This window comes from Dipodomys spectabilis, unplaced genomic scaffold (genome assembly GCF_019054845.1).
Source record: "Dipodomys spectabilis isolate Male_0828 unplaced genomic scaffold, ASM1905484v1 ptg000432l, whole genome shotgun sequence".
NCBI lineage: Eukaryota > Metazoa > Chordata > Mammalia > Rodentia > Heteromyidae > Dipodomys > Dipodomys spectabilis.
The window spans coordinates 634,415-646,983 of NW_024871109.1; the positions used below are offsets into that span (position 1 = coordinate 634,415).

Below are 12,569 nucleotides of genomic sequence, written 5' to 3' on the forward strand. Positions count from 1 at the left end.
CTGTCTCTGCCTCAGTCTCTCTGCCTGTGAACGCCCTGTCTCTGCCTCAGTCTCTCTGCCTGTGAACACCCTGTCTCTGCCTCAGTTTCTCTGCCTGTGAACGCCCTGTCTCTGCCTCAGTCTCTCTGCCTGTGAACGCCCTGTCTCTGCCTCAGTCTCTGCCTGTGAACACCCCTGTCTCTGCCTCAGTCTCTCTGCCTGTGAACGCCCTGTCTCTGCCTCAGTCTCTCTGCCTGTGAACACCCTGTCTCTGCCTCAGTCTCTCTCTCTGCCTGTGAACGCCCTGTCTCTGCCTCAGTCTCTCTGCCTGTGAACACCCTGTCTCTGCCTCAGTCTCTCTCTGCCTGTGAACACCCTGTCTCTGCCTCAGTCTCTCTCTCTGCCTGTGAACGCCCTGTCTCTGCCTCAGTCTCTGCCTGTGAACGCCCTGTCTCTGCCTCAGTCTCTCTGCCTGTGAACGCCCTGTCTCTGCTTCAGTCTCTCTGCCTGTGAACACCCTGTCTCTGCCTCAGTCTCTCTGCCTGTGAACGCCCTGTCTCTGCCTCAGTCTCTCTCTGCCTGTGAACACGCTGTCTCTGCCTCAGTCTCTCTGCCTGTGAACGCCCTGTCTCTGCCTCAGTCTCTCTGCCTGTGAACGCCCTGCCTCTGCCTCAGTCTCTCTGCCTGTGAACGCCCTGTCTCTGCCTCAGTCTCTCTGCCTGTGAACGCCCTGCCTCTGCCTCAGTCTCTCTCTGCCTGTGAACACCCTGTCTCTGCCTCAGTCTCTCTGCCTGTGAACGCCCTGTCTCTGCCTCAGTCTCTCTGCCTGTGAACGCCCCTGCCTCTGCCTCAGTCTCTCTGCCTGTGAACGCCCTGTCTCTGCCTCAGTCTCTCTCTGCCTGTGAACGCCCTGTCTCTGCCTCAGTCTCTCTGCCTGTGAACGCCCTGTCTCTGCCTCAGTCTCTCTGCCTGTGAACACCCTGCCTCTGCCTCAGTCTCTCTGCCTGTGAACGCCCTGTCTCTGCCTCAGTCTCTCTGCCTGTGAACACCCTGCCTCTGCCTCAGTCTCTCTGCCTGTGAACACCCTGTCTCTGCCTCAGTCTCTCTGCCTGTGAACGCCCTGTCTCTGCCTCAGTCTCTCTGCCTGTGAACGCCCTGTCTCTGCCTCAGTCTCTCTGTCTGCCTGTGAACGCCCTGTCTCTGCCTCAGTCTCTCTCTCTGCCTGTGAACGCCCTGTCTCTGCCTCAGTCTCTCTCTCTGCCTGTGAACGCCCTGTCTCTGCCTCAGTCTCTCTGCCTGTGAACACCCTGTCTCTGCCTCAGTCTCTCTCTGCCTGTGAACACGCTGTCTCTGCCTCAGTCTCTCTGCCTGTGAACGCCCTCTCTGCCTCAGTCTCTCTGCCTGTGAACACCCTGTCTCTGCCTCAGTCTCTCTCTGCCTGTGAACGCCCTGTCTCTGCCTCAGTCTCTCTGCCTGTGAACGCCCTGTCTCTGCCTCAGTCTCTCTGCCTGTGAACGCCCTGTCTCTGCCTCAGTCTCTCTGCCTGTGAACGCCCTGTCTCTGCCTCAGTCTCTCTCTGCCTGTGAACACCCTGTCTCTGCCTCAGTCTCTCTGCCTGTGAACGCCCTGTCTCTGCCTCAGTCTCTCTGCCTGTGAACGCCCTGTCTCTGCCTCAGTCTCTCTGCCTGTGAACACCCTGTCTCTGCCTCAGTTTCTCTGCCTGTGAACGCCCTGTCTCTGCCTCAGTCTCTCTGCCTGTGAACGCCCTGTCTCTGCCTCAGTCTCTGCCTGTGAACACCCTGTCTCTGCCTCAGTCTCTCTGCCTGTGAACGCCCTGTCTCTGCCTCAGTCTCTCTGCCTGTGAACGCCCTGTCTCTGCCTCAGTCTCTCTGCCTGTGAACGCCCTGTCTCTGCCTCAGTCTCTGCCTGTGAACGCCCTGTCTCTGCCTCAGTCTCTCTGCCTGTGAACACCCTGTCTCTGCCTCAGTCTCTCTCTGCCTGTGAACACGCTGTCTCTGCCTCAGTCTCTCTGCCTGTGAACGCCCTGTCTCTGCCTCAGTCTCTCTGCCTGTGAACACCCTGTCTCTGCCTCAGTTTCTCTGCCTGTGAACGCCCTGTCTCTGCCTCAGTCTCTCTGCCTGTGAACGCCCTGTCTCTGCCTCAGTCTCTCTCTCTGCCTGTGAACGCCCTGTCTCTGCCTCAGTCTCTCTGCCTGTGAACGCCCTGTCTCTGCCTCAGTCTCTCTCTGCCTGTGAACACCCTGTCTCTGCCTCAGTCTCTCTGCCTGTGAACGCCCTGTCTCTGCCTCAGTCTCTCTCTCTGCCTGTGAACACCCTGTCTCTGCCTCAGTCTCTCTGCCTGTGAACGCCCTGTCTCTGCCTCAGTCTCTCTCTCTGCCTGTGAACGCCCTGTCTCTGCCTCAGTCTCTCTCTCTGCCTGTGAACGCCCTGTCTCTGCCTCAGTCTCTCTCTCTGCCTGTGAACACCCTGTCTCTGCCTCAGTCTCTCTGCCTGTGAACGCCCTGTCTCTGCCTCAGTCTCTCTGTCTGCCTGTGAACGCCCTGTCTCTGCCTCAGTCTCTCTGCCTGTGAACACCCTGTCTCTGCCTCAGTCTCTCTGCCTGTGAACGCCCTGTCTCTGCCTCAGTCTCTCTGCCTGTGAACGCCCTGTCTCTGCCTCAGTCTCTCTGCCTGTGAACACCCTGCCTCTGCCTCAGTCTCTCTGCCTGTGAACGCCCTGTCTCTGCCTCAGTCTCTCTCTCTGCCTGTGAACACCCTTGTCTCTGCCTCAGTCTCTCTGCCTGTGAACGCCCTGTCTCTGCCTCAGTCTCTCTGTCTGCCTGTGAACGCCCTGTCTCTGCCTCAGTCTCTCTGCCTGTGAACGCCCTGTCTCTGCCTCAGTCTCTCTGTCTGCCTGTGAACGCCCTGTCTCTGCCTCAGTCTCTCTGCCTGTGAACGCCCTGTCTCTGCCTCAGTCTCTCTGCCTGTGAACGCCCTGTCTCTGCCTCAGTCTCTCTGCCTGTGAACGCCCTGTCTCTGCCTCAGTCTCTCTGCCTGTGAACGCCCTGTCTCTGCCTCAGTCTCTCTGCCTGTGAACACCCTGCCTCTGCCTCAGTCTCTCTGCCTGTGAACGCCCTGTCTCTGCCTCAGTCTCTCTCTCTGCCTGTGAACACCCTTGTCTCTGCCTCAGTCTCTCTGCCTGTGAACGCCCTGTCTCTGCCTCAGTCTCTCTGCCTGTGACCGCCCTGTCTCTGCCTCAGTCTCTCTCTCTGCCTGTGAACACCCTGTCTCTGCCTCAGTTTCTCTGCCTGTGAACGCCCTGTCTCTGCCTCAGTCTCTCTCTCTGCCTGTGAACACCCTTGTCTCTGCCTCAGTCTCTCTGCCTGTGAACGCCCTGTCTCTGCCTCAGTCTCTCTGCCTGTGAACGCTCTGTCTCTGCCTCAGTCTCTCTGCCTGTGAACGCCCTGTCTCTGCCTCAGTCTCTCTGCCTGTGAACGCCCTGTCTCTGCCTCAGTCTCTCTGCCTGTGAACGCTCTGTCTCTGCCTCAGTCTCTCTGCCTGTGAACACCCTTGTCTCTGCCTCAGTCTCTCTGCCTGTGAACGCCCTGTCTCTGCCTCAGTCTCTCTGCCTGTGAACGCTCTGTCTCTGCCTCAGTCTCTCTGCCTGTGAACGCCCTGTCTCTGCCTCTGTCTCTCTCTCTGCCTGTGAACACCCTGCCTCTGCCTCAGTCTCTCTGCCTGTGAACGCCCTGTCTCTGCCTCAGTCTCTCTGCCTGTGAACGCCCTGTCTCTGCCTCAGTCTCTCTGCCTGTGAACGCTCTGTCTCTGCCTCAGTCTCTCTGCCTGTGAACGCCCTGCCTCTGCCTCAGTCTCTCTGCCTGTGAACGCTCTGTCTCTGCCTCAGTCTCTCTGCCTGTGAACGCCCTGTCTCTGCCTCAGTCTCTGCCTGTGAACGCCCTGTCTCTGCCTCAGTCTCTCTCTGCCTGTGAACGCCCTGTCTCTGCCTCAGTCTCTCTGCCTGTGAACGCCCTGCCTCTGCCTCAGTCTCTCTCTCTGCCTGTGAACGCCCTGTCTCTGCCTCAGTCTCTCTGCCTGTGAACACCCTGTCTCTGCCTCAGTCTCTCTCTCTGCCTGTGAACGCCCTGTCTCTGCCTCAGTCTCTGCCTGTGAACGCCCTGTCTCTGCCTCAGTCTCTCTGCCTGTGAACACCCTGTCTCTGCCTCAGTCTCTCTCTCTGCCTGTGAACGCCCTGTCTCTGCCTCAGTCTCTCTCTCTGCCTGTGAACGCCCTGTCTCTGCCTCAGTCTCTCTGCCTGTGAACGCCCTGTCTCTGCCTCAGTCTCTCTCTCTGCCTGTGAACACCCTGTCTCTGCCTCAGTCTCTCTGCCTGTGAACGCCCTGTCTCTGCCTCAGTCTCTCTGCCTGTGAACACCCTTGTCTCTGCCTCAGTCTCTCTCTCTGCCTGTGAACACCCTGTCTCTGCCTCAGTCTCTCTGCCTGTGAACGCCCTGTCTCTGCCTCAGTCTCTCTCTGCCTGTGAACGCCCTGCCTCTGCCTCAGTCTCTCTCTGCCTGTGAACGCCCTGTCTCTGCCTCAGTCTCTCTCTCTGCCTGTGAACGCCCTGTCTCTGCCTCAGTCTCTCTCTCTGCCTGTGAACACCCTGCCTCTGCCTCAGTCTCTCTGCCTGTGAACACCCTTGTCTCTGCCTCAGTCTCTCTGCCTGTGAACGCCCTGTCTCTGCCTCAGTCTCTCTCTCTGCCTGTGAACGCCCTGTCTCTGCCTCAGTCTCTCTGCCTGGGAACACCCTGCCTCTGCCTCAGTCTCTCTGCCTGTGAACGCCCTGCCTCTGCCTCAGTCTCTCTCTCTGCCTGTGAACGCCCTGTCTCTGCCTCAGTCTCTCTCTCTGCCTGTGAACACCCTGCCTCTGCCTCAGTCTCTCTGCCTGTGAACACCCTTGTCTCTGCCTCAGTCTCTCTGCCTGTGAACACCCTGTCTCTGCCTCAGTCTCTCTGCCTGTGAACGCCCTGTCTCTGCCTCAGTCTCTCTCTCTGCCTGTGAACGCCCTGTCTCTGCCTCAGTCTCTCTGCCTGTGAACGCCCTGTCTCTGCCTCAGTCTCTCTCTCTGCCTGTGAACACCCTTGTCTCTGCCTCAGTCTCTCTGCCTGTGAACGCCCTGTCTCTGCCTCAGTCTCTCTCTCTGCCTGTGAACGCCCTGTCTCTGCCTCAGTCTCTCTGCCTGTGAACGCCCTGTCTCTGCCTCAGTCTCTCTGCCTGTGAACACCCTGTCTCTGCCTCAGTCTCTCTGCCTGTGAACACCCTGTCTCTGCCTCAGTCTCTCTGTCTGCCTGTGAAGGCCCTGTCTCTGCCTCAGTCTCTCTGCCTGTGAACACCCTGCCTCTGCCTCAGTCTCTCTCTCTGCCTGTGAACGCCCTGTCTCTGCCTCAGTCTCTCTGCCTGTGAACACCCTGTCTCTGCCTCAGTCTCTCTGCCTGTGAACACCCTGCCTCTGCCTCAGTCTCTCTGCCTGTGAACACCCTGTCTCTGCCTCAGTCTCTCTGCCTGTGAACGCCCTGTCTCTGCCTCAGTCTCTCTCTCTGCCTGTGAACACCCTGTCTCTGCCTCAGTCTCTCTGCCTGTGAACGCCCTGTCTCTGCCTCAGTCTCTCTGCCTGTGAACGCCCTGTCTCTGCCTCAGTCTCTCTGCCTGTGAACGCCCTGTCTCTGCCTCAGTCTCTCTCTCTGCCTGTGAACGCCCTGTCTCTGCCTCAGTCTCTCTGCCTGTGAACGCCCTGTCTCTGCCTCAGTCTCTCTGCCTGTGAACGCCCTGTCTCTGCCTCAGTCTCTCTGCCTGTGAACGCCCTGTCTCTGCCTCAGTCTCTCTGCCTGTGAACGCCCTGTCTCTGCCTCAGTCTCTCTCTCTGCCTGTGAACGCCCTGTCTCTGCCTCAGTCTCTCTGCCTGTGAACGCCCTGTCTCTGCCTCAGTCTCTCTGCCTGTGAACGCCCTGTCTCTGCCTCAGTCTCTCTGCCTGTGAACGCCCTGCCTCTGCCTCAGTCTCTCTGCCTGTGAACGCCCTGTCTCTGCCTCAGTCTCTCTGCCTGTGAACACCCTTGTCTCTGCCTCAGTCTCTCTGCCTGTGAACGCCCTGTCTCTGCCTCAGTCTCTCTGCCTGTGAACACCCTGCCTCTGCCTCAGTTTCTCTCTCTGCCTGTGAACGCCCTGTCTCTGCCTCAGTCTCTCTGCCTGTGAACACCCTGTCTCTGCCTCAGTCTCTCTGCCTGTGAACGCCCTGTCTCTGCCTCAGTCTCTCTGCCTGTGAACGCCCTGTCTCTGCCTCAGTCTCTCTGCCTGTGAACGCCCTGCCTCTGCCTCAGTCTCTCTGCCTGTGAACGCCCTGTCTCTGCCTCAGTCTCTCTGCCTGTGAACACCCTGTCTCTGCCTCAGTCTCTCTGCCTGTGAACACCCTGTCTCTGCCTCAGTCTCTCTGTCTGCCTGTGAAGGCCCTGTCTCTGCCTCAGTCTCTCTGCCTGTGAACGCCCTGTCTCTGCCTCAGTCTCTCTGTCTGCCTGTGAACGCCCTGTCTCTGCCTCAGTCTCTCTGCCTGTGAACACCCTGTCTCTGCCTCAGTCTCTCTGCCTGTGAACGCCCTGTCTCTGCCTCAGTCTCTCTGCCTGTGAACGCCCTGTCTCTGCCTCAGTCTCTCTGTCTGCCTGTGAACGCCCTGTCTCTGCCTCAGTCTCTCTGCCTGTGAACGCCCTGTCTCTGCCTCAGTCTCTCTGCCTGTGAACGCCCTGTCTCTGCTTCAGTCTCTCTGCCTGTGAACACCCTGTCTCTGCCTCAGTCTCTCTGCCTGTGAACGCCCTGTCTCTGCCTCAGTCTCTCTGCCTGTGAACACCCTGTCTCTGCCTCAGTCTCTCTGCCTGTGAACGCCCTGTCTCTGCCTCAGTCTCTCTGCCTGTGAACGCCCTGTCTCTGCCTCAGTCTCTCTGTCTGCCTGTGAACGCCCTGTCTCTGCCTCAGTCTCTCTGCCTGTGAACACCCTGCCTCTGCCTCAGTCTCTCTGCCTGTGAACGCCCTGTCTCTGCCTCAGTCTCTCTCTCTGCCTGTGAACACCCTTGTCTCTGCCTCAGTCTCTCTCTCTGCCTGTGAACACCCTGTCTCTGCCTCAGTCTCTCTCTCTGCCTGTGAACACCCTGTCTCTGCCTCAGTCTCTCTGCCTGTGAACGCCCTGTCTCTGCCTCAGTCTCTCTGCCTGTGAACGCCCTGTCTCTGCCTCAGTCTCTCTGCCTGTGAACACCCTGCCTCTGCCTCAGTTTCTCTCTCTGCCTGTGAACGCCCTGCCTCTGCCTCAGTCTCTCTCTCTGCCTGTGAACGCCCTGTCTCTGCCTCAGTCTCTCTGCCTGTGAACGCCCTGTCTCTGCCTCAGTCTCTCTGCCTGTGAACGCCCTGTCTCTGCCTCAGTCTCTCTGCCTGTGAACGCCCTGTCTCTGCCTCAGTCTCTCTGCCTGTGAACGCCCTGTCTCTGCCTCAGTCTCTCTGCCTGTGAACGCCCTGCCTCTGCCTCAGTCTCTCTGCCTGTGAACGCCCTGTCTCTGCCTCAGTCTCTCTGCCTGTGAACACCCTTGTCTCTGCCTCAGTCTCTCTGCCTGTGAACGCCCTGTCTCTGCCTCAGTCTCTCTGCCTGTGAACACCCTGCCTCTGCCTCAGTTTCTCTCTCTGCCTGTGAACGCCCTGTCTCTGCCTCAGTCTCTCTGCCTGTGAACGCCCTGCCTCTGCCTCAGTCTCTCTGCCTGTGAACACCCTGCCTCTGCCTCAGTCTCTCTGCCTGTGAACGCCCTGTCTCTGCCTCAGTCTCTCTGCCTGTGAACACCCTGTCTCTGCCTCAGTCTCTCTGCCTGTGAACGCCCTGTCTCTGCCTCAGTCTCTCTGCCTGTGAACGCCCTGTCTCTGCCTCAGTCTCTCTGCCTGTGAACGCCCTGCCTCTGCCTCAGTCTCTCTGCCTGTGAACGCCCTGTCTCTGCCTCAGTCTCTCTGCCTGTGAACACCCTTGTCTCTGCCTCAGTCTCTCTGCCTGTGAACGCCCTGTCTCTGCCTCAGTCTCTCTGCCTGTGAACACCCTGCCTCTGCCTCAGTTTCTCTCTCTGCCTGTGAACGCCCTGTCTCTGCCTCAGTTTCTCTGCCTGTGAACGCCCTGTCTCTGCCTCAGTCTCTCTGCCTGTGAACACCCTGCCTCTGCCTCAGTCTCTCTGCCTGTGAACGCCCTGTCTCTGCCTCAGTCTCTCTCTCTGCCTGTGAACACCCTGTCTCTGCCTCAGTCTCTCTGCCTGTGAACGCCCTGTCTCTGCCTCAGTCTCTCTGCCTGTGAACGCCCTGTCTCTGCCTCAGTCTCTCTCTCTGCCTGTGAACGCCCTGTCTCTGCCTCAGTCTCTCTGCCTGTGAACGCCCTGTCTCTGCCTCAGTCTCTCTCTCTGCCTGTGAACACCCTTGTCTCTGCCTCAGTCTCTCTGCCTGTGAACGCCCTGTCTCTGCCTCAGTCTCTCTGCCTGTGAACGCCCTGTCTCTGCCTCAGTCTCTCTGCCTGTGAACGCCCTGTCTCTGCCTCAGTCTCTCTGCCTGTGAATGCCCTGTCTCTGCCTCAGTCTCTCTGCCTGTGAACACCCTGCCTCTGCCTCAGTCTCTCTGCCTGTGAACGCCCTGTCTCTGCCTCAGTCTCTCTGCCTGTGAACACCCTGTCTCTGCCTCAGTCTCTCTGCCTGTGAACACCCTGTCTCTGCCTCAGTCTCTCTGCCTGTGAACACCCTGTCTCTGCCTCAGTCTCTCTGCCTGTGAACGCCCTGTCTCTGCCTCTGTCTCTCTCTCTGTCTGTGAACGCCCTGTCTCTGCCTCAGTCTCTCTGCCTGTGAACGCCCTGCCTCTGCCTCAGTCTCTCTGCCTGTGAACGCCCTGTCTCTGCCTCAGTCTCTCTGCCTGTGAACACCCTGTCTCTGCCTCAGTCTCTCTGCCTGTGAACACCCTGTCTCTGCCTCAGTCTCTCTGTCTGTGAACACCCTGTCTCTGCCTCAGTCTCTCTGCCTGTGAACGCCCTGTCTCTGCCTCAGTCTCTCTGCCTGTGAACGCCCTGTCTCTGCCTCAGTCTCTCTCTCTGCCTGTGAACGCCCTGTCTCTGCCTCAGTCTCTCTGCCTGTGAACGCCCTGCCTCTGCCTCAGTCTCTCTGCCTGTGAACGCCCTGTCTCTGCCTCAGTCTCTCTGCCTGTGAACACCCTTGTCTCTGCCTCAGTCTCTCTGCCTGTGAACGCCCTGTCTCTGCCTCAGTCTCTCTGCCTGTGAACACCCTGCCTCTGCCTCAGTTTCTCTCTCTGCCTGTGAACGCCCTGCCTCTGCCTCAGTCTCTCTGCCTGTGAACACCCTGCCTCTGCCTCAGTCTCTCTGCCTGTGAACGCCCTGTCTCTGCCTCAGTCTCTCTGCCTGTGAACACCCTGTCTCTGCCTCAGTCTCTCTGCCTGTGAACGCCCTGTCTCTGCCTCAGTCTCTCTGCCTGTGAACGCCCTGTCTCTGCCTCAGTCTCTCTGCCTGTGAACGCCCTGCCTCTGCCTCAGTCTCTCTGCCTGTGAACGCCCTGTCTCTGCCTCAGTCTCTCTGCCTGTGAACACCCTTGTCTCTGCCTCAGTCTCTCTGCCTGTGAACGCCCTGTCTCTGCCTCAGTCTCTCTGCCTGTGAACACCCTGCCTCTGCCTCAGTTTCTCTCTCTGCCTGTGAACGCCCTGTCTCTGCCTCAGTCTCTCTGCCTGTGAACACCCTGTCTCTGCCTCAGTCTCTCTGCCTGTGAACGCCCTGTCTCTGCCTCAGTCTCTCTGCCTGTGAACGCCCTGTCTCTGCCTCAGTCTCTCTCTCTGCCTGTGAACGCCCTGTCTCTGCCTCAGTCTCTCTGCCTGTGAACGCCCTGCCTCTGCCTCAGTTTCTCTCTCTGCCCGTGAACGCCCTGTCTCCATCTCTCTTGTTTCGTTGCATCTCTCTGTCTCTACCGCTCCCTGCCTCTCATTTTTTAAGTTTCTGGGATTAGCTGAACCCAGCCCTCCGCAGGATGCAGGCAGTGCTCGTTTCCCTTGCTATGGGCAGCAGAGGACGGAGCTGCTGTGTGGTCAGCAGGCCCGGCCTTCGTGCTCAGGCCCACGGCTGCGCCAAGTTCCTCGGCCTCCTCTGGCCCCGAGGTAGGTGTCTGCCAGCTCTGCCCGGCCCTCTGCTCCTCCGCTCTTCTCCTGGCAGAGCTGCCAGGGTGGGCACGGCTGGTGGGCTCGGGAAGTGGCCTGCAGGCCCCATGGCAGGGCTCCTCGGCATGGAGAGCACCAGCAGGCACCGGCGGGCATGGCCCCGTGGCAGGGCCCCTCGGCGTGGAGGGCACTGGCGGGCACGGCCCCGTGGCAGGGCCCCTCGGCGTGGAGGGCACTGGCGGGCACGGCCCCGTGGCAGGGCCCCTCGGCGTGGAGGGCACCGGCGGGCACTGGTGGGCACGGCCCCATGGCAGGGCCCCTCGGCGTGGAGGGCACCGGTGGGCACGGGCAGGCACGGCCCAGTGGCAGGGCCCCTTGGCGTGGAGGGCACAGGCGGGCACCGGCGGGCATGGCCCCGTGGCAGGGCCCCTTGGCGTGGAGGGCACGGCCCCGTGGCAGGGCCCCTTGGCGTGGAGGGCACGGCCCCATGGCAGGGCCCCTTGGCGTGGAGGGCACCGGTGGGCACCGGCGGGCACGGCCCCGTGGCAGGGCCCCTTGGCGTGGAGGGCACCGGCGGGCCCCGGCAGGCATGGCCCCATGGCAGGGCCCCTCGGCGTGGAGGGCACTGGCGGGCACGGCCCCGTGGCAGGGCCCCTCGGCGTAGAGGGCACCGGTGGGCACTGGCGGGCACGGCCCCGTGGCAGGGCCCCTTGGCGTGGAGGGCACGGCCCCGTGGCAGGGCCCCTTGGCGTGGAGGGCACCGGTGGGCACCGGCGGGCACGGCCCCGTGGCAGGGCCCCTTGGCGTGGAGGGCACGGCCCCGTGGCAGGGCCCCTTGGCGTGGAGGGCATGGCCCCGTGGCAGGGCCCCTTGGCGTGGAGGGCACCGGTGGGCACCGGCGGGCACGGCTTTCCACAGAGGTGACTCTGTGCCCACCCACACAGTGAAGCTCCCTGGGGGCCTGCAGGGCGCGATGCAGCGACGCGCCTTGTCAGAGGGATCGCGATGGGGCCGCAGCCACCTGGCCCCAGAACTCCCCACCTGGGGCCTCCCTCGGGAGGCCAGTCTGCCTGTCCCCCTGTCCAGGAGGCACGTCTGTCTGCCCTCCTGTCCAGGCCTCAAGAGGCTGGTCTGTCTGTCCCCCTGTCCTGCCTCCTGGGGTCACTCAGAGACAGACCTTGGGGCTCTCCTTGTGTGCCGCTGGCCTCTCTCTTGTTGGGAAGGCTGAATAACTGGCAAGAGCCTGCAGCTCCTCACTTGTGGAGCCCTGGGACTCTGACCACATTTGGTCCTCAGGCCAAAGCCAGGCACTGAGGGGGCTGTGGTGAAGACCCTTCCACTGGGGCTGTGTGTGATCATGGATGGGGCTGTGTGTGATCATGGATGGGCTGTGTGTGATCATGGATGGGCTGTGTGTGATCATGGATGGGGCTGTGTGTGATCATGGATGGGCTGTGTGTGATCATGGATGGGCTGTGTGTGATCATGGATGGGCTGTGTGTGATCATGGATGGGGCTGTGGTGAAGGCCCTCTCTGCCCTGAGGGGCATGGAGGAGGGGCAGGGCAGGCTACCCCCCCTCCCTGTCCCAGGCCTTCCATCGCTGCCCCCCGTGCTCACCGGCCTCTGTTCCCTCCCATCGCTGCCCCCCGTGCTCACAGGCCTCTGTTCCCTCCCAGCCCATCGCTGCCCCCCGTGCTCACTGGCCTCTGTTCCCTCCCAGCCCATCGCTGCCCCCCGTGCTCACCGGCCTCTGTTCCCTTCCAGCCCATTGCTGCCCCCCGTGCTCACCGGCCTCTGTTCCCTTCCAGCCCATCGCTGCCCGCCCTGGACTGGCAGCTGCCATCCCACTCCGGCCCCTACGAGCTGCAGATCGAGGTGCAGCCCAAGTCCCACCACCGGGCTCACTACGAGACGGAGGGCAGCCGGGGCGCTGTGAAGGCATCCTCCGGGGGACACCCCGTTGTGCAGGTACGGGGTCTGCTGCGCCCACCCGCCCACGCTGCCGGGAGCTAGCAACTCTTAGTGGAGCACCAGAGGGGTCTCTGATTAAAAACGGAAGCCAGGTGGGTGTGGTGAGGAAGGTCTCCAGCCCCAGCTACTCAAGAGGTAGACAGTAGGAGGACGGAGGTGTTAGGCCATCCTGGGATTGTTAGCAAAACCCCATGTCAATAAACAAGCTGGGTGCAGTCACCCTGCCTGTAATCCTAGCTAAGCGGAGGCACAGGCCAGAGGACTGAGGACCGGTCTGGCCCTGGGTAGAAAGTATGAGCTATCTTTAGCTACCTGGAAGGTAACTAAAGGAAAGGCAGGCTGGAGGTGGTTTTAAGTGGTAGACCACTTGGGTAGCAAGCATGAGGACCTGAGTTCAAACCCCAGTCCCCAAA

General features: G+C 60.8%; 1 protein-coding gene across 3 annotated transcripts in view; it reads left to right on the forward strand.

Moving 5' to 3' along the window:
- Nfatc1 (nuclear factor of activated T cells 1) overlaps positions 1–12,569 on the forward strand; it is a 127,269-nt gene that overhangs the window by 28,012 nt on the left and 86,688 nt on the right. For all 3 annotated transcript variants that reach the window (XM_042668318.1, XM_042668320.1, XM_042668319.1), the window contains exon 3: positions 11,994–12,153. In XM_042668318.1, the coding sequence (XP_042524252.1) occupies positions 11,994–12,153 (160 nt within the window). The remainder of the gene's footprint in view (positions 1–11,993; positions 12,154–12,569) is intronic.